Source organism: Dreissena polymorpha, chromosome 14, assembly GCF_020536995.1.
Source record: "Dreissena polymorpha isolate Duluth1 chromosome 14, UMN_Dpol_1.0, whole genome shotgun sequence".
Taxonomy (NCBI): domain Eukaryota; kingdom Metazoa; phylum Mollusca; class Bivalvia; order Myida; family Dreissenidae; genus Dreissena; species Dreissena polymorpha.
The window spans coordinates 17045222-17070676 of NC_068368.1; the positions used below are offsets into that span (position 1 = coordinate 17045222).

A 25455-nucleotide genomic window follows, 5' to 3' on the forward strand; every position below is an offset into this window, starting at 1 on the left:
AAAAACGGACATTTTAAGAGGGGGTAATACTGTTCTGATTGCAAAAACTAATACAGACACATGTCCTGTGAAATTGTTTGAAAAGTATTTGTGTGTTGCAGATATTGCATGTTCATCTACTAATTATGTGTATAGACCAGTTTATTTGTGTAATGTTAAACACTGTTTCAAATTGATTTCTAATAATAAGCATATAAGTTATTCTACTATAAATGATAGTTTTAAGAAGAAGTTAAGTCTATTGGGTTATGTTTCTTCTAAATATGGACTTCATTCTTTTCGTGCTGGTGGAGCATCTATAAGTGCCAATAATAAGACTGTGGATAGACTTTGGCAAAGACATGGTAGATGAAAAAGTGTTTCCACTAAGGACGGATATGTTAAAAGAGTCTTTGAAAGACAGATTATCGGTGTCGCTAAATTTAGATTTGTGAAAAGTCATTATTAATATATGTGTGATTTGAAATGTATAATGTGTTGTTCGTTGCACATTTAAAGACACTATAATATATTATTATATAAATGGTTTGGAAATGCTTTTGAGTATTATTAAGTTCTGTGTTTGTGTTGTGTGTATGATCCTTGTGGTCATTGGACCAATTTGTTTACGGCCATTTGGCCTCATTTGGTAAGCCAGTTGGCTTGTATGGTCAGTTGACCGTTTTTTAAAGCAAGTTGATCTGATGTGTGAAAGCCGGTTGGCTTTTGTGAGTTGACCTTATTTTCTTAAAAAGCGTGTCCACATGGAATTAACAATCTTTGCAAGTTTATTTTTTGCAGTGCAGTAACTGGACAGTACGAATGGTATATTAAGTATTGGAGAAAATAATGGTATGATTTATGTAGTATGTTATTATTATTATAAGGGTTATGATGATATTTTTTATTTCCGTTCTAATGTTTATCATTAATTTTGTAAATATTGTTTTATTATATCTGTTTAATTCTCTTGTGCATTATTCGATTGGTCATTTGACCGTTTGTGAAGGCCAGAGTGTGCCTGATGTTGATTAGCCGTTTGGCTTGTGTGGTCATTTGACCGTTTGTGAAGGCCAGAGTGTGCCTGATGTTGATTAGCCAGTTGGCTTGTGTGGTCATTTGACCGTTTGTAAAGGCCAGAGTGTGCCTGATGTTGATAAGCCAGTTGGCTTGTGTGGTCAGTTGACCGTTGTTGAAGGCCATAGTGTGCCTATTTTGATTGAATTATTGTTATTGCTTTTACAAATGTTTGTAATTGTATCTTTTCAGTTAAAACACAGTTCGAGAGGTATAACGTGGTGGAGAATATTTGGGTATTCATTTTATGTTTCATATTATTTGTATTCTCTCTTTGTTTTATTCGAAAGTCCTGTCAAATACAAGCACTCACTCCTATTTTGTCTTTGGTTTATTATTTGTATGATAATGATAATGATGATGATATGGGTTATAAAGATGATGAGATTTTAATAGTATTTTGAGAATAATAAATTTACTCATAACTATGAGTAAATGAAATTATTATCGGTTTGATAAATACGGTATAGTATGGTTTATTGCGTGTTATTTAGAAGAGAGATTATGGTAATGGTTTAGCGCGAATAATGCACGGGTTTTGTGTGCATGTTTTAGCGCGAAAGCGCACGAGTTTTTCGTTTTGGGGTATATATGATTTGCACATCTATTGAGTCGCCATTCGAGGGTGTATTTGACAGGCAAACGTTATGGAACAAGAAAACGAAAGGGTGATAACCCCTCCCGCCCGCCCTTAATGAGCAAGTGTATGGTTAAATAATTGGTTACATTGCTTTTATGTTTATAATTTTGCAATTATAAAGTCTATATTTAGTATATTTTCAGTTCGGTTTTTAGTCCATGTGAGATGGGATCTTAACACAAACCGATTCCTTTACTGGGAAAGACGATGGGTGTATTTTCATTTAAGTCTGAAGCAGCTAAGTTTTCTTGATTATTTTGACTCATTTTTTAATTAATATTGTGTTTGAATGAGGTTTTTTAAGTTATGGGTGTCATGTTTTTCGAGACTCTCACTTCCTGGAGATAGTACCTCCAGCATATTTATTGAAATATTGGTATGTTTAAATTTCAGTGTTATTATTTTTTGTTTTCTTTCGTAATGAACGTTTAATTTTTAAGACATTGTTATTGTACGATTACTTAATATTTTCATTTTGGTGAGACTGGTTAGATGTTGAAGTCGGTTTAATATAGCTGTTCGTCATATGCATTTATATATTTCTCGGAATACTTATGATTTATCAACATTCTTGTAGGTGCTTTATGGATTTTATGGTTTGAGTGATTTGTTTGTTTTTATGTTGATGTCCGGAGTGTGTGCGGGATTCTTTTGATGTTTGTTTGTTATGTTAATTTGCGCAATGAAATTTATAATGTTTTAATTACATTTTTTACTAAATAATACTTAATGTTTACAGTATAATAATAGCTGCTTATTTGTATATTTCTCTAAAATTAGAGGTTTCGGGAGGTGATGAAGGCACCTAGACACCGGTCTCGCGCCATGGGTCCTCATACGTCCCCCTGCCATTAAAAGAAAAAATAAGAAAACAAAAATGGCAGTAGGGTTGCGTATCCCGCTCGCGGTTTTACCTGAATCGTTTATTACTACTGATTATTGTATGGGGTGTACGTGAAGTCATGTACACTTCTCTTGATTGGTGGTGATGGATGAATCTTGCAGATATTAGCAGCTTCTTTGAACAAATTAATGTTTCACAATTGTTAATTTATAATATTTAAGCAAGTTAGCGTGATTGATGGGCATTGGGGGCGTCCTGTGTGCACTTTGGGCATCGGCCGGGATCAGTTTATTCAAACAGTAACTCTTTATTTGAGATATATACATGATGTCTAATTGTTATGAATAAATTTGCATTTTTTCACATGACACACATATGCATGTGAAGAATTCATAATTACATGCCCTACAGCATTTAAATAGTATCGTTTCAGTTCTTTATACACCTGAAGATGTTACACCGTTTCCAGTCGTCTCGAGGCTCATCAATTGAGCGGTGCCGTTGAGGTCTATATCCATTGCACATACAACACATACGGGCGTCAGAAGAATTGTTTTTTGCATTTATATGTTGAAAGTCCTGTCAAATACAAGCACTCACTCCTATTTTGTCTTTGGTTTATTATTTGTATGATAATGATGATGATATGGGTTATAAAGATGATGATATTTTAATAGTATTTTGAGAATAGAGAATAATAAATTTACTCATAACTATGAGTAAAGCGCCTTTTAACGCACATCTCGAGTATGAAAAAGGCGCTATATAAATTTGGTATAAAAAGCAATGTCAGACCGAGAAAAGAAAACGTATTTACTACATTGAGCTTAAAATAATTATATTTTGAATTAACAGTTTTAATTTGATTGCCTTTGTTAAAAACGATGACAACAGTCTTGCTGCTGTTTCTGAGTAAAAGAATACAGTTGTATCAACACCAACTAGCCACGTGGATAAATCTATGTTGTCGACATTTACATATTCAGTACAATAATTATACAAATCGTCATTACAATGGTGATAAAGGCTCACCCTGTTTTACACCAGTATGACTGTCAAATCTATAAATCAGATCAAGTCTATTACACAACTGAATCAGGACATAATACGATTATTATTAAATATATGATAGTATTTAACTAAATATTGAGAAAATGAAATTTGCTTGGAAATTCAGATTGCAAATTGAAATAGTTGCTTTCGAAAAATGTCTTGTAAAATGAAATTTAATCATCACATCGGTCGGTTAAAGGCATGATACAAATAAATGTAAATCAATAATCGCATAGTGCAAACATGCCAAACTTTGAAGTGCGCAAGATTACCGGATGTCCAAGATTAAAGGACACGACTGTATATGAGTCGTGTTCTGAGAAAACTGAGCATAATGCATGTGCGTTAAGTGTCGTCCCTGATTAGCCTGTGCAGTCCGCACAGGCTAATCAGGGACGACACTTTCCGCCTAAACATGATTTTCGGCAAGGAGGGACTTCCTTGAAACTAAAAATACCATAACAGCGGAAAGTGTCGTCCCTGATTAGCCTGTGCGGACTGCACAGGCTAATCTGGGACGACACTTTAAGCACATGCATTAAGCCCAATTTTCTCAGAACAAGACACATATAATCAGTAACATACAGCGTTGTAACAATGCTGTAATTGCGTCCACCAATATGCGCATTGATTATTGCGCTAAGTGTAAGTGCAGTTAACAATCAGCGTTAAAGCATATTTCTTGATTGTCGTTATATCAAACAAATGCCAAAAGGTTAATATTGATTGACCCCGTAAACCGTACAAACATTTTTTCGTGTAGTATAAGCATTTCCTCGGCAAAGATCGCGTTCGAAGAAAATTGTTCACCATGAAGCGATACTTACCTATGGCCCATCGACAAAGCGTCATTTTGAGAAAAGGCTGTCGAAATATTATTTGGACACAAAACACCAATGATTTGTTTACCTTCGTGACAAACTGTTTTTCCACTAGTAGCATTAGGTAAAAACTATTACCGACATCAAAGGGGCAATGTATTTTTATTCGAAATAATTACCTTAAACCTTTTGCCAGCCAATGTTTGCGAGTATTCATGTGACATAAATGTAGTTTTAACCAGGGGATAATTTGATTTCCAGATTAAGTGAATCAAATAAACTATGGGGAAGGCTCATATCTGATTAAAATAAAGATCAATTATTGTTTGCCAGTTAAATGGCTACTGAGTATATCAAAACATTTTTCAAGAGTCTGTAAAATACTTTCAAGACCGGTTTTAGCATACTTTATTTAGCTCTACTAAGTGAAAACAAAAAAACTAGTATTGATAAATGTAGCATTATTTCCAATTCAACGTCTGAAATGCGCCTTGTCTAAATTTGAAATACATGTAGTACATGTTATACATGTATTCCTTAATATGTTTTATTATATCGACAAGAGTTTAACCATGTGTATTTTTGCACGCGATTATACTTGTCCTATGCACTAATATATCTGGTAAAAAATTGTACATTTACCCCAATTTTTGTAGATGTTAATCCTCCAAGGAGCGCCACATATCTGGTTTCTGTCGCCCGGACAAATATCAAAACACTCTGACTCTGGCCTTTTGGTTGCTGAATAAAGCCTTCTACCACAGAGGCAATGCTTCGCCGACTAATTGCAATCAGATAAAAGAATATATTTATAGCATAGACGTTGTTTGCGAATAAGCAATCAAAGTTTGTCTTTGCACCGTACTGTTCAAAGGGATCTCAACTGTTAAAGTTGTTGTTAATTGAATGTATGCATGCTGAGATAAACTGCTGATTGAAGACACTATGACTGTGAAATACGAGAGGCGCTCAGATTATATTTGAACACAATAAATGACACAAAATGAATACAAACATCAATATGATAACAATGACATGCGTTAAACGCTTTTTAAGACGGGATTCAAGATTCTTGTTAATAGTTAATACTATACTAGTCAAGTCTTGTTCACTCGCCCTTAAGAGAGTGAATTTTGCGATTCGTCAGACGGTTTTAAGGATTCCCCATATACCAAAGTTCAATGGAGCAGCATACGGCCACTTAGGCATACAAACAACAAGGTCCATAAAGTTCACTTTCTCCTTCTTAAGAAACTGATTGTATGTCTAGATGTGTGACTTAAGATACTCTCCTGATGGAACATCATTGACTTCTGACCTTCTGGTAACAGTTTCAGAACATCATTTCAAACAAACAGCTTCAATTCCTTATTTATATAGAACTTGGAATTATCTTCAGTCTCCTTGTAGATAAAACAAATCTCAGGTTTTCCTCTTCAAGTGACACCAGCCCATGCCATGAAACCCTTAGCAAAATAGTCACGCTTGACGAACTTAAATTTGTCGCTAACAGTTTTGCATTTTCTCATGTAGAAAACTTTGCGACGCCGTACAATCCACCTAAATAGGACAAAAGAACCAAAGTTCTTCCTTCTCACACCTGTTTATACCGACATTTATAACTGCCATGATCTAGTGCTTCGCTTTTAAATTTGCGATACATTAAGCAGATGAGTTTTGCATCTTTGTATTTGTTAAGCGTCGATATTGTGTTGATAATGTTATATGCAGTTTGTAAAGAGACGCCCACTAAGGACGACATCTTAAGAAGGGTCGGCAGATAATCTTTGGCGATCAAACGATTGATTTTTCTGATGACTTACGAGGTGGCTACATTTAGACGATCTCTAAACTTTGGAATTGGAAGGCAATGATTGTTATTTTGGAGTTTATGTTCACTATTATCACGAACGTTCTTGATTGAGCATAAAGAAACCATATTGCTTTACATTCGTTTTGAATACTCCTATACACGTATTTAGCCTTCAACCCTTTCAATCGTATCAGTACTTTTTGAACGCAATATGCATAAATTACGAATAAAAATTTGAAAGATTAAGATAACGATTGAATAAGATAGAGTAAAAGCAATCTGCACATGTTTTTAACGCAGTTAATCTCAACGTATATACCGATTTTGTTCAAAAATACAATGGGCGCCTCTCGTATGTTATACTTTATACAGTCAAAATAATGATAAAAAGGTTAATCACAGAATGTACAACAAATAGCGATAAAAAGGGATAAATCATTCTAATACAGTAAATTTGTATAGCTTAAGGATTTTATCAATTTATATTTTGTGTTGAGTTAATGTGTACATCACACACATGTGCCATTATAAATCTGAAACCAACCTCGACTCCGAAAAACTGTAAGTGGCTGCAGTTTTTTGAACACTCGGTTGGCGAGTTCGAATCAGAAAAGTAATCATAATCCCTACGGATTCGGCTGCTGCTATCCTCATAACAGCCCATATATTGCATACCTGTAAATGAATGCTTAACGATTCTAAATTCATTAAGGAACTGTAAAGCCAAATCGATAATATCATGTTATAAATAATGAGAACATCGATTAACAGAATGTTAAGCATTTATCATATGTATGTTATACCACACAATTTTCGAGCGATTTCATCATATTGTAAAACATTCATTGCTTTGCAAATTGTCATTGTTATACCGACTTTTAATGTGCATTGCATTTATTCTGGTTTTGTTGGTAATATGGAGGATTCGTTGATAAATGTGATATTGTATTGACATTCACTAAGTTTAATACATCAACCGTAAAAGTAAATCACGGTTACAATTCTGAATGGTTATTACAAATGCAGTTTTCTTGGTATGAGTAGAATTGGTTAAGATTAGTTATTGTTATTTCTTATTTAAAAATATAGTAATAATTAAACAATAACATACGCAGCGTTGTTTTGTAAATGTTGAATCAGAGGGCACTCAACTCATTTAACATGTTATTCAAGCTAACCACCAAGTAACAAATACCTTGGTCATTTAAATATAAATCAATGTGATTAAGAGCAGCTGTGTTATTTTAATCAAAATGATCCTCACGATGGGCCCATTAAATTTTGAATGCACAGCATTACTAAACGTCAAAACGATTTCTAAGTTTAATAGTTTAAATTCCATGTATTTTCGTCGTACATATTTGTATGTTATTTTAATATTCAAAACTGCGTTACAAAACTATAAAGCTCTGTATATTGTAGAAAATAAGAACATGTCTTAATTGATAAATGTATTGACTGCACAATGACGTACATCAAGTACATATAACCTCCACTTTGGAGTTTTACACTCAACTGTTGCAACTAAACTTTATTAAAATAAAAATGAAATAGTGGCCCTTAATTTAAACTTAAATAATTTGAACAAACTAACTAAAGAACTTTTACGAAATATTAAATTCCAAATAACAAAAATAGTCTGCAAACACGGGAGCATTTGAAATCATTTTAACGAAATATTAAATTGCAATAAGTAGTATTTGTAGCTCACTTTGAACGAAAAACGGTAGCTATTTATCAATATCAAATAATTACCTCTGTCATTGTAGCAATATAGAAATGTTAAAGATTTTTAAAAAATAGAGAAATGGTTTGCCATATTTCATAAAATGCACTTCAAAGTGCAGTTTGTATTCGGTAGTCAAGTATCAAAGCCCGCGCTTTTCTCAAGGATGATGAGACGTTATCTATGAAGCATAATTTTCGCCTGCTTTCAATAAATACAAATTATTTACATGAAATTATGGAGAACTGTTTATTTGTATATAGACTTTGTTAACATCACAATAACAAAATTCTGAAAAGCGTTTCGGATTAAAAAAATTGAAAAACACGCATTTGAAATAAAGATTAATATCTTTTTGAACAATTTTAAACATATGGATATAGCACCTGATGCAACAAAAAGGCAGGTACAATCGTGTTTGAGACGGTAAAACTATGCTTATGCATATTTGTGTTTTTGCTACATGAATGACTTGAAAGGTGATAATGTAATCGTGATCCGTGGGTACCGCGAACCGCGATGTAACGGATCTGTGCGTATGCATTTCAGAAGTATAAAATATATTACACATACATGTAATAAAAGACATTTGAGTGGTAATACAGATCAGTGCAGATGTTGATGTATAACTTTTTTTAATCGACGCGCAAAAGGGAGCATCATAATAATGATACTTGCCTTGTACGGAGAATGTGTACGTCAGATTGAAAACCCTTGCACTAACGTCGGAGTCTGTAGAGAAGACAATAAGGACAGAGTTCGACCGCGACTTAAATCCCGTTGGTGGCGTTGTTCCGCAGAATTTCCCGACGGATGGATAGGAGTCGTTTGGTCCATGAAAGAGCTCCAGGTAGTCATAACGGCAATCGGAGTGTACCTCCAGTGCAAAGTTTGTAAAGTTCACCTGAAAACACAAAATACAAGCAATATAGTGTGACTTTATTGTAGCGAAACTGTGTGCGTGTACAAGATTTTTCAGCGTGCAGTACGTATTGTTAATTATTACTTGTCAATGTAACATTGTGGTAAACATAAAAAATATTGGATTAATTTTACATGTAAAATATCATGATTATAGAATCCACTTTCATTATTAAATGTCACACATAGATTTAAACCGTATAAGTGTTGTTAGTTGATTGAACAATAATTATAATGTCAAGTATGCACATTGATCTGGTAGCCCTCTGGTGCGTTGATGACCCAGATACATTTATCTTTGTTACTGTAATTCGACGGAAAGTTAGGGCTCGTAATGACGCCATATGGATCTGTCAGGAATCCGCCACACACTGTAAAGACAAGTGATAAAAATGTTGAAGTAAAATTGAATAATCACTTTGAAGATTCAACGTATAATGCAGTTCAAAAAGAATATATCATTTTCTTTTAATTCACCGAATTCAATTCAATGTATTGTGCAAACATAATCGTTTTCAAAATAAACATTAAAACTGTTGGTCTGATTTATATTTGAATAACCCTTGTTTATCGGTGCTTCTAAAAAGCGTGAGAAAATGTGAATAGTATAAATTGAAAATGAAATTGCGTACCCGGTGATACAAAATTCAATCAAAATTCATAACTTAGGGTAATTAATATGTAAAATCGTGGTTATAAAAACATTGTATTAATTAAGCAAGCTAGTTTTTGTACGTTTTGCATGTCATTGGCGATTACGTCATATACATGAATTCCTTTAATTGATTCATAACCTTTTTTTAAGACAATTGAAAAACCATGTTTGACATGGATATTGGTACTAAATTACAAACTTCATCCTAAGGTTAAATAACTTGTCAAATTGTTTAGATTCTAAGCATAACCGAATAACACAAATAAATGTTAAAGTCTTGCTAGGTTAGAAAAAATCAAACAAATGAATGTTGTGATATTTTTTAATGTCTTACTTGATAGTGCAAATGGTGTGGTTAACTGTTTTAACTCCATTAACATTAATATAAACATTAAACAGAAAGGTTATTCATATTTTTCACACGGCGTTTATTTTCACTTATTTATGTTAAAAGCATCATTTGTGAAAATCAACTAATTGAAATATGACAATGAACACTTACAGCCCCCTAGTCCAACAGTGAAACAAATCGTATGCGCCCCCTCCCCCCCATTGAATGATATATGGATCAGGAGCGAGAGGCTTAAGTGTATAGTCACTAATGTTAGACTTATAAATCTGCAATTTTGTAAAACGGCGTGCTCATAATAATTATTTGTATCATGGAGACTAAAAAAACATATAATATTTTTTGTATATAACTTGGATATATATTGTGTAATCAGTTTGCTAAAGAAGGTTCCTTTCAATTTCGTTGTATGTAAATCAGACGTTTATGTTTGTGTAACGTGCTACAGCGGGACGGGCAGTTGTCGACGTCGTCGTCGTCAAATTACAATTAAAACCAACAAAGATTTAATAACATTTATTTACCCAACATAATATTATGAGTTTAACTCCGATGCCATATGCGTAAAGATATTATAATATTAAAGTACTTGTACAATTTAGAGGTTCTTGTCGTTAAAATATAACCGATAAAGAAATTTTACATACGTTCAATGATATCTGGACGATGACTTGAACCCTGGCCAAGATGGTAACAAAAGCCCCGAAAGCTCAGCGTTCTTAGTATTTATAGAACGCACTAGAGGACTTACGAAAATTATGACGTCACTACAAGTGACCAATAAACAAGAACCATGTCAGTAAACTGACCAATAGGAAGCAAGCTTTAAATAAACATAGTGCAAAGTACATACATCTTCCGAAAAAGAAATAACACCCTTTAAAATAGCTAAGCATATCAATAGTATCATAATATTTTATCATACAACAATATTAAACAATGAGAACAACAATTTGATGCATGTTTTCTGTAAGGCACAGTTTTTGTTCTATTACCAACAAAAACAAATAGATTATTTACTCTTTGGAAATTGAGGATAAACATAAAATATGCAGAATAAACATACGACGAGTTACTTGATACAAAAAGGATTTATCTACGTATATATGACGCTGGTTAAAGGTATTACTCCTTAACTTACGCTTTATATATGTAATCCACGTTTGTCACTGATATATAAACAACAATATTACACATGGAATTAAAATCTGCGAACCAGAAGTAATGATAAACATTTAAACAATATTATTAGGCAAACATTTAAACAATATTATGAAATGTGATGGCTCTCATTACAGTTGATTATATAAGTTTGCAACAAAATACCTGTATATTGATATACCGCTGTACATTAAAAGATATTGAGAATAACAAATTCTTTAATATATATTGTGGTACGGTTTTACTGAATCGCATTTCTAATAAAAACATCGTAAATAAGCTCAGAAATTTATTTATACCTAGCACTGTAAGTGTAAATGCTCAGAAATCTAGCCGCACTCAATTTGTTATTAGCAAAGCATCAAGAAACGAGCATCAATTTGTTTCTCTCCATCCAATCGATATAGCAGAGCTTTAAACTTATTTGCGGAACATTGTTAAACAAACAAAGACAAAGCTTTTATTATGTAACTTCATTTTAATAAGCACATTGATTGATTTATTAATTACAGAACAATAGTTTGGATCAGTAGGCGCTAAATTGTTATGTATTTCGCACTATTACATTACACCCATTAAAAGTATAATGATCATATGTAAACTGTGTAAATGGCTACTGTCGGTACATGAAAACCATGTTTCTATTTACGCCACAATCTTTTTATAGATAATTACTATGACAACTTGCAAAAATAAATCTTATACTTTTTCATCAGCATGTTTAAGAAAAGAAATCCACAGAAGAAGTAAAGAAGCACATTATACAATAAGAATAAAACAATTATTACACAATAAAAAAGTTACTCTCCGTTTTATAAAAACTTTAAACATTATTTTTCAATACGGGTTTGCTTTAGCGCAATATATTGCAATACGGTTTATGTCGTATTTTTGCGCCCTTAGTGTATATATCATGTATGTTACTATTAAGTTTTACAGTGCGTTTCAATCACAATACTATAAGTACTACTTGGGTAATTATTATTCTAATTATGTATTTACTTTGATTGCACTGCTTCGATTTAATTGAATGATTAAACCATAACATGTCTACTTAGTCACTCGAAAGCCATGTAAACGGAAAGATAGTATACCGCATTCAAAAATGTACATGTTTGTACATTAATATGATCTGAGTTGCCAATTAATGTTTGTTGAAATGATTGTCACTTCAATAACATATGAACATTCTACAACTGTTCTACTATTATAATGTTATCATGTCTTAAAACGACAACAAATCACTCAAATTAGTTTGGCTAAAGTAAATATATATTTATTCAGTAACGGCTTAATTTGTCATTCATTTCATCTAGAAAACATTTATGTAAATAACGAATATACAATACTCACTTAGCGAATTATCACGTTTGAACGAGGTGATGAGTGTCAAGAGTAATTTAATTGATGATAAATCTTATTTAGTTGATATAAACGAGCACTAACATGAGATACCTTCTGACGAGCCGCTTAAAAGACGAATAACTTAATATATCTCTCTATTAAGTGTTATATACAACTTTACTTTAAACATATAAACACGGATTGCAATTCAAGTAATTTAATGACACCTTAATCACTATGCCATCGGGGGCTTTATGAAGAATGTGTTTATCTAAAAAAACTTTGGAACAATAGTACAAAACGCTTTATTGAAATGAAATTCAGTATTACTCATATAAACACCGAGCAATTTATATTATCGTGAATATTAAAAGTAATAATCGTCTTGAAAATTACACACGTTCCAATAACAATCATGATAGTTGAAATCATACCTGCGCTTTTGCATGAATTAAACAAAAATCCGAAGAAAAGCAAAGTTGTCGTTTGAAGCTTATAGATTAAGATAACATTAAACTATGTCCTGGCTTTAATAACAATTAAGTGTCTATTTAACCTGGTGATAATTCGTCTTCCAGATTAAGTGAATAAAATATACTATGTGGAATCATGTTGCAATCATTTGCAAATAAGCTCATATCTGATTACAATAAATATCCATTATTGTTCGCCAATTAAATTGCTACTGAGTATATAAAAAAATCTTTCAAAAGTCTGTAAAATACTTTCTAGACCGGTTTGAGCATACTTTATTTAGTTCTACTAAGTAAAAACAAAAAAAGCAGTATTGATAAATGTAGCATAATTTGCAATTCAACGCCTCAATGCGTCTTGTCTAAATCAGAATACATGTAGTACATGTTATATTCCTTAATATGTTTATTATATCGACAAGCGTTTAACCAAATGTATTTTTGCACATGATTATACTTGTCATATGCACTAATATATCTGGTATAAAACTGTACATTTACCCCAATTTTTGTAGATGTTAATCCTCCAAGGAGCGCCACATATCTGGTTTCTGTCGCCCGGACAAATAGCAAAACACTCTGACTCCGGCCTTTGGGTTGCAGAATGAAGCTCATTACCACAGAGGCAATGCGTCCACGACTTTTTGCAATCAGAAACAATTATATATTTACAGCATGGCCGTTGTTTACGAATAACAGTCAAAATTTGTCTTTGCACCGTACTATTCAATGGGATCACAACTGTTAAAGTTGTTGTTAACTGAATGTATGCATGCTGAGATAAACTGCTGATTGAAGACACTATGACTGTGAAATACGAGAGGCGCTCAGATTATATCTGAACACAATACATGACACAACTTGAATTATAACATCAAATTGAATATGATAACAATGACATGCGTTCAAAGCTTTCAACTTTTTAAGACAGGATTCAAGATTCTTGTTAATAATATACTGATAAAGTCTTGTTCTCTCGCCCATAAAAGAGTGAACGTCGCGATTCGTCAGACGGTTTTAAGGATTCCCCATATACCAAAGTTCAATGGAGCAGCATACGGCCACTTAGGCATACAAACAACACGGTCCATAAAATTCACTTTCTCCTTCTTAAGAAACTGAATGTATGTCTAGATGTGTTACTTGAGATACTCTCCTGATGGAACATCATTGACTTCTGACCTTCTGGTAACAGTTTCGAAACATCATTTCAAAGGAACATCTTCAATACCTTATTATATAGAACTTGGAATGTACTTCAGTCCCTTGGTTGATAAAACGAATCTCGGGTTTTCCCCTATAAGTTACACCAGCCCATGCCATGAAACCCTTAGCAAAATAGTCACTCTTAACGAACTTAAGTTTGTCGCAAACAGTTTTGCATGTTCTCATGTAGAAAACTTTGCAACGCCGTACGATCCACCTAAATAGGAAATTGACTTATCAGAAGTACCAAAGTTCTTCCTTCTCCCGCCTGTAACCGTCGTTTATAACTGCCATGATCATGTGCTTCGCTTTTCAATTTGCGATACATTAACTTGATGAGTTTTGAATTTTTGTCTTTGTTTTGCTTCCAATATTGTGTTGATAATGTTATTTGCAGTTTCACTGCGGGGAATCACGTGATCACAAATGTACATCGTACGCACAATATAGCGAAACAAGCTCTCGCTCAATGACGAAGGTATTCTCATATTTTATTATATCTTATATCAAAATAAATGTTAACTATGCGCAGAGTTCCCGCTTAGTCGCCTTATTTAGTCTGGAAATTGTCGTTTTTGACGATGCTTTTCCAAAAAAAAATCACAATGGCGACCTATGTAAAAGACCGAGCCAGTCCGATTGAGATAACTCGTTTTTTCAGTTACTTCCCTTTTGCATTCGCTACTGCGTAGGAGATTGCAATCACCACGCAGAGTTGTCGTTCCTTACTCTCACATACAACTCTGCGAAAGGCTCAGCACGCCATTTTGTCTATAAAATAGCTAAAACCGAACAAAAGCATTCAATGTATATTTGATTGGATATTTAAGATCGCATGCATTAAATTAAGAAATATGACTTTTAAATGTAAGATAAATCGTGCAAATACTTGCGAGTTTTAATGCAACTCTTTGGAACTATTGTATTGCCCATTTACGCAGATGGAATCATTCCACGCACTTTACATATGTAAATAATTGATCATAATGTTTATTGAGTGACGTTAGAAATTGCTTCGACGTGTGTATGTATGTTGGTTTCTTAACATCAAAAAAACATATCAGTTTTATAATTATGAATTAAGACTGATATAAGATATCATGGTATGAGATGGTTTTCTTTAATGCAGTGAATGCAATGTAACCGTCGTGCAAGAGATTGTTTAGTATACTGTAACCCCAATGATGAACGCTTGGTATGATCATGACATGAATGAGACGCTTTCATAACTATAGTCCGTTCTGAGCTCAACACAGAGGTGAATGTAATGTAACCGTCGTGCAAGTATGGAACGCCTTGACTGTCTTATTATACTAATACTTGTGATATTACGTCAATCTGACTGTGCATGAATGCCTGTAACCATTATACATATGCATAATCACAATATATAAATACATTATTCAAATATATACTTATAAAGCATCAATATATAAAGATATAATTTTCTTATATATAGATAAAATGTAAACATATACAGATACGAATGTATTATATACAGATAATATTCCATTATATAAAGGCATTACTTCTTTATATGAAGGCAAAAGATCTTTATATGAATGCCTGAAACCATTATATATATGCATAATAACAATATGTAAATACATATTTTGAATATATACTTATAAAGCATTAATATATAAAGATATAATTTTCTTATATATAGATATATAATCTTCCATTATATAAAGGCATTACTGCTTTATATGAAGGCAAAAGATCTTTATATGAATGCCTGTAACCATTATATATATTCATAATCACAATATATAAATACATATTAATTTCAATATATACAGGTAAAGCATTAATATATAAAGATATAATTCTCTTATATATAGATATATTATCTTCCATTATATAAAGGCATTACTTCTTTATATGAAGGCAAAAGATCTTTATATGAACATAAGTTAGTATTATGCTACCACGGATTACTCCGTTAACAAACACATTCAACACGAAATTTCATGATAGTTGTTTTGTCATTTACACCCAAGCAATTAAAGTCGTACAGTGACATAAGTGATATGATGTCCGGTGTTATCTTCTCTTGTCTGAAGCGCCGTATCACTCCTTCTTCCACTCCAATACGCTCAAGTATCAAATCCATATCCATTGTTGTGAAATAATGCAAAAAAAATTCTCCCGTGTGTAATAAAAGCTTCGTATATTTTTAATGTTATCTTTAAATCATTTAGATTATATATATTGCTTACGAAATTAGGTATTAATGTAATTTATTTCGATGTTCATAAGCATCTTAACTTTGTATGGATTTATGTAATAACGTAATTATCTTAATAAAACAACTATTTATGCACATACAAAACATTAAAATCTTTCTGTACTAAAAATTTATCTTTACGTGTTGAAATAACATATTTACATAAATTAATTTAAGATTTTTAACGTATTTTTCAAATTTTATCTGCATATAAAGACGATATGGGTTTATATAATTACGATTCATGTTTATATAAAGGTATTTTGCCTTTATATAAACAAGTTATGCCTATATATAATGAGAAAATATTCGTTATCATTATTAAATAACGATTTATGTTCATATAAAGATATTTTGCCTTCATATAAAGCAGTAATGCCTTTATACAATGGAAGATTATCTGTCTATAATACATTCGTATCTGTATATTTTTACATTTTATCTATATATAAGAAATTATGTCTTTATACATTAATGCTTTATCTGTATATATTCAAATTATGTATTTATATATTGTGATTATGCAAATATATAATGGTTACAGGCATTCATACACAGTCAGATTGACGTAATATCACAAGTTTTAGTATTATAAGACAGTGAAGGCGTTCCATATGCAAGAGATTGAGGAGATTGCTCGTCATTGATAACATTCTCCTAGCAGAGTTGTCGTTCGTGTTTCAACATTCAACAATGGCCACCCCCATGAGAGTCTCAATTCAAAACTTTCTTACTGCATAAATTGGCTTGTTTCGCTATTTAGAAGCTGTCATTTAGGATATATGAATTATTTATTCACTAAATCTCCGCTTATGACAACAATAGTTGGAATTCGAAGGATATATACTCGATGTGAATGAAGGACTTTCTGGATCGTAATAGCTTGACACGGCAAAACTGGCATACTGGTATTTTTATTTATCAATATAAGTCACATTAAGCTTTATAAATTGTATTCGAGCATTTTGCGACTTATTGAATGACTATGATACCCGATATCAACATTTCATCGGGGATTTGCAAATCACCAAGCTGTCCTGAAATTCAACATTGATTTCAAACTCTTTACTGGTTCGTACTCTTTCTTAGTGTTTGTACTTTTTATCATTTTAAAGTTAAATGAACTGTGTCACAGTAAAAGAGACATTAAGGCGATTGTGGCCAGTTTGGATCTAGATCAGCCTGCAGTCGCTTGAAAGCTGTTTGCTTAAAAGCGTTTTTCTGACAATAACAAATAATTTAAATGGATACGGATTTGACTGCGCTTTTCCTGTGACCTGGCTCAAATAATAGAATTGTCATTAATCAAATTATTTATTTCGAACATTAATCAATTGTTTTTCTTGTCCCTCGGGATCAATGACTCCAGCACTTTCCTGTTGAGAATTGAATACTGCTAAAGGCGATGCTAGGGGGCGTGAGAGATGTTGCACCTTCCAGTATCGCTCGATTGTTCATTGTCGGCTCGGGTACTACGTACATGTACCCCGGGTACTCTTAAGTATACTTACATGTATCCCGGGTAAGGTAAATATACTAAAAATGTACCCGGAAAATTTAACCCTTAATCAGTCGTTGTCGACTATTTTTTGTAATAATTATATATACACATTTATGTCAATTTTCTGTAGAATGGCATCTATATTACCGGAACACATACTCAAAAAGCATGTTGATGCAGTGTTTTTTAAAGAGAAGTGTGTTTAAGATAATCAGTCGCGCGTTTTACGACATCGGATTTTGGGCGCGAATACAACTCGGGTACAGTCTAATATGGACCGAGTACAATTACGTTTATTTACCGTACCTGGGGTACATGTAAGTATACTTAGAGTACCCAGGGTACATGTAAGTATACTTAAGAGTACCCGGGGTACATGTAAGTAGTACCAGAGCCAACAATGACCAATCAAGCTACATTATCCCTCATGAACCGGCTCAAAAAACCGAGTCGGCAAGATTTGACTTAATTTTTGGTTTGGTTGCTCTCGAGGGATCGAAAATTTCAGAATCTTCCTAAAAGCCCTACTGGTTTGATCCCCAGAAGCGACATTGGAAACTAGCATACTTTGTTATCTAAAAGACTGCTAAACCTGATTTACAATGATAATGTGAATTTTCTCTCACATGATGTTCATCAGTCAGTCATATTATATAAAAACTTACAGCAGTAGTAAACAACTGGACAATAATTAATGAACGCATCTTTCATTTGTCTTTGACACTTTGATTTTGACATGGCCTAGATTTAAATATGTGAATGGACTTTACCAGCACTTTTGTAACAGAGCTAAAGTTTAAATGTACCATTAAAGATCACCTACATCCAGATTTGCTATTATAGACGTGTGGAAAGTTTTAAGGGTGTGACAAGTAAGCAAAAATTGGATATTTACCCAGAGGCCACAACTGATTTATGACTGTATTAAAACAAGAAAAATCAGTGCCTGATTTAGATTTCCTTAGATAGTTCAATAAAAACAATTTCATAAGCCTGGTAACAGTTTAACGGTAATGCTACCAATGTGTCACACCAGGGCCTTGAATTTGAAATCTAGGACATGCATGGTCATTTCTTCATGAAATCAGGACAAAAATTGTATTTTAAGTCCTTAATTGACCTGGCTATAGTTCTCAGATTATTATAAGCTCAATCAGTATTATATTTATATCATTATTTATGCTTTGTGTATTGTAAACATATACACAATCATGCAGTTACATGATAGCAATAAATAATAGCAAAGCTACCCATACTAAAAAGGTCATTGACAAAGCCTATGGTCAAAATGTAAACACATTGAGTATAATCGCCCTCTCGTGCCAGCAAAAACAACACGTTGACAGGTTGTCATTTTTGACAGTTCTACTTTCACTTTCATTTTGTGATATCAAACTATACACAATTATGTGGATGAGAAAAATATCGTCATTGCTTTTTATGCCCCCGGTAGGGTGGCCTATATCAGATGAACTGTCAGTCAGTCAGTCAGTGTGTCAGTCTGTCCGTCCGTCCGAAAACTTTAATGGCCATAACTTTTTTAACATTGAACATAGCAACTTGATATTTGGCATACATGTGCATCTCATGGAGCTGCACATTTTCAGTTGTGAAAGGGGAAGGTGAAGGTCATCCTTCAAGGTCAAATGTCAAATATAAAGCGTCTGTCTGTCTGTCCGAAAACTTAACATTGGCCATAACTTTTTCAATATTTGCGTGCATGCGTATCTCATAGAGCTGCACATATTGATTGGTGAAAGGTCAAGGTCATCCTTCAAGGTCAAGGTCAAAGGTCAAATTGTGCAATATTGAAGATAGCAATTCCATATTCGGCATCATGTGTATGTCATGGAGCTGCACATTTTGAGTGGTGAAAGGTCAATGTCATCCTTCAAGGTCAAGGGTAAAATATATGGCTTCAAAGCTGCGCAGCAGGGGGCATTGTGTTTCACAAACACAGTTCTTGTTTAATATATTTGCTGCACATTTCTTAAACAAACTTACATCAATACACGATTTTCTTCGTTAACTCAATCATTCCTGACAGACTTGTGTACATATTTCGCTTACATTTTGACGCGCGTAGGTAGGACCGCATTGCCGCTTCCGAAATGTGTATTCATACTATTACCTTCGAGGAACTTATCTGATATTTGACGGAAAGGGCCGAAAATGTGCGAGTGTGGGTCAAGTTCCCCACAGGTACTACTTTCCCGTTCCCTCAATTTTTTTTCTGTACCTAAAATTTTTCGTACCCAATTTTTTTTCGTACCCAATTTTGTTTTCGTACCCAATGTTTTTTCATCCCCAATTTTTTGTTCGTACCCAAAATTTTTTCGGTCCCAATATTTTTGTTCCCAAATATTTTTTCGTACCCAAATGTGTTTTCTTACCCAAATTTTTTTGCAAAATTTTTGTACCCAATTTTTTTTTGTACCAACATACACAATTGTGGTGATTGTGGTGATGTAGCTAAACTTAACTTGATGCTTTTATATCCATCCTCTCAAAAGCATCGTCACACCAGTACTGTCAGTACTTTGATTCTTAGATTTCTGTAGTTGTTTTCAAACATTCAGGAACAAAAAAAAACAATGAAAATTGTTCCTCGTCTGAACATACCTTATTTTGACGCGTTTGCTATTCAAGATGACAAACAACGAAATAAGTACAACATTTTTTGCTTTAAAACATGCTTAGAATTTATTGTACAAAGGTTTTGCATGCTGTTTAAACTTTTTTTTATAGATTTGTGGCGAGGATTTTGGAAAATAGTACATCGTCTGAACGGTCTCAGTACATCGTCTGAATGGTTTTTATATGAAATTATTTTTATTATATTTATTATTAGAACATTATCTGAACAATGAACTCTGTATGGGTTGCAGAACATTTATAATGTTCAATTTTTTTTTTCGTTAGCAGGTTTTTGTTTTGATTTTTGTCAGGTGGACGGATATCGATAATGATGGATTTTGTCGGGGTTCCCCTCTATTCCTCCTTTATTCTAAAATTTCAAAAGATGTAATATAGTGCATTTAAGTTCCGAATATATTGCATAAGTGTCTATTTTTATTTAACAACGTTTAAGCTTTATGGATGTATGAAACACAGCTTAAAGTACAGTATTTGATAATTTCGCTGTCAATATACGCTGCTGTTGCATCGAAAATTAAGGAATCATTATTCCTAAGGGAAGTTTATTTCCAGTGCACGTCAGATTTTGCGCAATGACGTCATTTTGAAACCCTGCTTCTCACCTCGCTTTTGAATACGAATGTTAAACCCAATCTAAACGTGTCCATAAATAAAACAAATTAATAGGTAGAGAAAAAATGAAATCAATAATGAGTGTTTTTGCCGGTAAGATTTCCTCCAGCACTTTGTGAAGAAAGAGCGAGAATATGTCCTTGTTACTTATACGTTTAATTTGCAGAAATTATTGGTCTGCTAGAAATTTAAGCACCTGTGTGAGGATTTAAAGCGCAACATACGTTTCCGGAGACGTTCAAGTAACAATTAGGGTGCCGGGGCTCTTGAACGGCCTGGGGAAGGCTATGATTTAGACAAAAAAATAAAAGATGTACAATATTAAAAAATAATAATAATAAATTTAATTCACTGATACTTCATCATTTTAGGAATCTGGGGACTCGGAAAACGTTCGTTTGTTGCCACTACGGTAAAGAATATCAAGGCAGATCTGGGCTGTACCAGCACGAAAAAAGACATGAAGGAATTCCGCTCTACCGACGCTGTGGAAAACTGTTTTACAGCAAATCAAAAATGGCAAGGCACATGGTTGTGGTTTTAAAATTAAAATAAAAAACATATCATAAAATAATTACATTTTAGTCATTATGGCATTTTAATTTAATTAAAGCAGCATCAAAATGGCAATAATGATCAGATCAAAATACAGATCGTACCAGGTTAATGTTGAATATAGAGAACTTTATCTTGCGAGGCCAACACCGGAAGCTGAGCAAGATAAACTACTATATATTCAACACCAACCTAGTATTATATTTATATCTTTATTTTTTTAATGATTTTGTCAAAATAAACACAATAAAACAAACTATATACAGCGAACAAAAATTGTTTTCTTATAAACATCATAATGATGTCAATTTACAGAACGTGCTTGCTTTATTCAACACTGTATTATTAAAACAACGGATGTTACTTCGTAAAGGCTGCTATGATAATGGGATTAAACAAATAGTACTGTGTTTATATATACATATTGCGAGTTGCAGCCACATGTTTGCCACACAAAATGACCTAACCACTCACATGGTGCACCATTCGGAACCTAGATGGCGATGCGATGACTGCCACAAGGTTTACAGGTTGAGGGCAGCGCTAATCGACCATCTGTCTTCAAACACGGGTGACAAGAAACGTAATTGCATTTGTGGGAAATCCTTCACAAATAGTCAGGGATTGAGCAACCATAAATGCAAGTGCAGGATATCAAGTCAAGGTGGCAAATGAAATATGGGTACGCCAATTAGAAATAGTATAGACTGTACACAACTGTCTATGTAAACTCATCTGAGCACAAAGTGTTCGGTTTGCTTTTGGTATAAGCGGACTCTCCGGCGTAAGTCGTCCGTATGCTGTCAGCATCGGTCATGTCATAGCGACGTAAACTTCCTGCTATCGGTTAGAAACAAAACTATCGTAAACATTGCTTCTCCACAACATTAAACTTAAGTCCTGAGCTTATTTCTTTTCTACCGATGTTAAGTGTCAATCCGATTCCGATTCAGCCTGTGGATAAACAAGTAGCATGGTGGCAACTTAAGCTTATATTTATGCATCATCAATTCATTTCGACTAAAAGGAGTATTTAAAAAAAAATATATTGACTTATTATTGTATCAGCATATGTGTTTGTACTTTGCACCTAAGAATCTAAACTAAGATTGTATGAGTGTGTACTGTGTTTCAGAAACAAGCCATATAGATCAGTACTTCATTAATAATGTTAGGCTGTGGGTTAAAAGATATATGTGTTTATATCCCAGACAATCGATACAATGTGTACATAATATTGACTGTATTTTTGAAATTACTTAATCAGGGACTTTAACATTAGATGTTTAAGTTCAATTGTTTTACTTCTATTCCATTAAATTACATTGTATTTGTCCGTTTGTTCTGTTAGTTTAATGAGGCTTGTTTACAAATAGTTTACCGATTATTGAAAAATGTCAAGATGTACGACTTGCCAGTCAATGCGTTTCATTGTGTTAAGACACAATTTGATCTCGTTTGATTGTCCACTAGGAAAGTGCAGTGATATGAATTTAGATTGTTGAGTATATTTAAGTTTATTTTATGTGATATTGTCTGTGAGTTTTGTCAGTAGAACACTGTTTATTATAAATTAAAATATGGACGTGTGTTAAGTACGTATGTGTGCTGAAGATGTAGCACGATATGTGGTCATTAAATATACATGTAATTGTAGATCTATTTTAGTTGTTTACACACATGATATAAATCATGTGCTTTAATACTGTACAGTTATACAGGGTAATAAAATCATTTATCTTATTGTATGCGTTCGTTTCAATTGCAGAGACTATTGTAATTTATGATAGAAAGTATAAACTGTAAAGATTTTTTTAAACAATTTGGCCAACAATGTCAGATTATTTTTGTTTGAAATAAGTATTTATTTTGTCTCAGTCATTGTTAACTTTTGTTCATGGTAGACATATGAAGATTGACAATGCATGATAAAACCTGTTGATGAGGAAGCGTTTGAAATTATAATCAGCGTTCAGTGGTAAGTAAATATCTCAAATAACTGATTCTAATAACCGTGGCACATATAAAAGGGTCCAGCATTTATCACTTGTGACAATGTTAGTTGGTGTACAAGTTCATTCGGTCATCATTTTACTCAATTCCCTTTGTTGATGCTGGCAATAGCTTTGCCTGATTACAGCGAGCCTTTGCCAATCGTACATCCACAGCTCCTTTGTGGACAACGTTCCGTTCTAGTGAAATCGTTCCTATTTTTTACGCCCACACAGTCTTGCTCGCTCGCGTGTGTTAAAATGATGATTCCCATATTATCAAAATAAACGAAAATTTTAATTAGAAATATATCACACGATATCGAGTCCACTTCTTGGATATCGATTAACCGTTCGCTGTTCCTTTTGACTGATCCATTGTTAATGTACAGAAGAACATCTGATTCAGTAGCGTCATGAATGCCTAGGAATATTTTTTCACAAGATGGCTGCTCCTCAAAAAGAGCTCTTGCAGAAATGCTTTTCTTTGCTCAATTTTAAGGTGGAGATACTTTATACACTGTTGAACGAAATGGTGACTTCTTAATGGGCGTTAGCGGCGGTGTAATTTGTTGTAGACAAACTCCAGTGGGACATTCAGTTGATGAAATGCGTTTTGGTGTAACTAATCGTATTGTTTATCATGGTTTCGAGCGCTTTCTCTTCTAAAGCGATAGACTTGACTTTTTGCGCATTCTCAATTAATAAAACTGCTATATATAACAGACATGTAATTATACCAATTTATTTGATGACATCAATATTTTATCTTCACAAAAATAATTATATATCGATATAAACATATATGTAATTCAGACTGACATTTACATTTATTATTATACTACATATATTATTGAAGCTTGATTAAAATCATCGCAAGCTTAGAGCTGCCACTTTTTCGAGCCGAGCATTCAATTTTAAATAAGCACTCACATTAAGCGCCGAGTATGTAAAAAGAAATGTTAAGTTCTGTTAAGTTTTAATGCAAACTTCATTTGGTCTTTTTAAATATAAATATGTGAAAAGCCAAGGATCTTTCGTCCAAATGACATTCCTCGTATTTCAATACTGTCATGCCTATATATATTTATATAAATAAATAAATATATATATATATAAATATATATTTATTTATTTATTTATATATAACAACCTTTTCCAAGCGTGACTTGTATTTAATTTAATAAATGTAATTTAATAAAATTGAACATTGTGTAAACATTTAAATTACACAGGATTTTTGTGTTTTCTTATCATAGAACGGAACGTCATTTGGACAAAAATTCGCTTGACTGATCACAGATGTTATTATAATTATATTATTATAAACATCACATTAAAAGTAAAAAAACAAGCATTCAGATGATGTACCAAAAACCGTTTAGACGATATACTCAAACAAAATCCTCGCCACATATCTAAAAAAAAAAAGATTAAACAACATGCAAAACCTCGCACGAAATATTCTAAGCATGTTATAAAGCAAAAATATGTATTTATAAAGTTGTTTGTCATCTTGAATAGCAAAAGCGTCAAAATAAAGTATGTTCAGAGGATGTACAATTTCATTGTTTATGGTTTCTGAAGGTTTCAGAAAACTACAGAAATCTAAGAAAAACGACAATTACCAGAGAACATAGGCGACTAAGCGGATACTCTGCGCATTAGTTATCTTTTATTTTGATATAATAAAGTATGAAAATACCTTGATTTTTGTCATTAAGCAAGAGCTTGTTCTGCCATTTCGTGCGTACGATGTACTTTTGTGATCACGTGATTCCCGCAGTGAGTTTGTAAAGAGATGCCTACTAAGGACGACATCTTAAGAAGGGTCGGCAGATAATCT

At 33.0% G+C, this 25455-nt stretch overlaps 1 protein-coding gene across 3 annotated transcripts in view; it reads right to left on the reverse strand.

Moving 5' to 3' along the window:
* LOC127858626 (uncharacterized) overlaps nt 1-25455 on the reverse strand; it is a 54914-nt gene that overhangs the window by 23854 nt on the left and 5605 nt on the right. The window contains exons 2-6 of one of the 3 annotated variants that reach the window (XM_052395833.1): nt 13358-13496; nt 9124-9245; nt 8632-8857; nt 6772-6902; nt 5057-5195 (exon numbers count right to left, since the gene is read on the reverse strand). In XM_052395833.1, coding sequence (XP_052251793.1) covers nt 5057-5195; nt 6772-6902; nt 8632-8857; nt 9124-9245; nt 13358-13496 — 757 coding nt within the window. The remainder of the gene's footprint in view (nt 1-5056; nt 5196-6771; nt 6903-8631; nt 8858-9123; nt 9246-13357; nt 13497-25455) is intronic. The other 2 variants (XM_052395834.1, XM_052395835.1) reach the window with 2 other exon arrangements.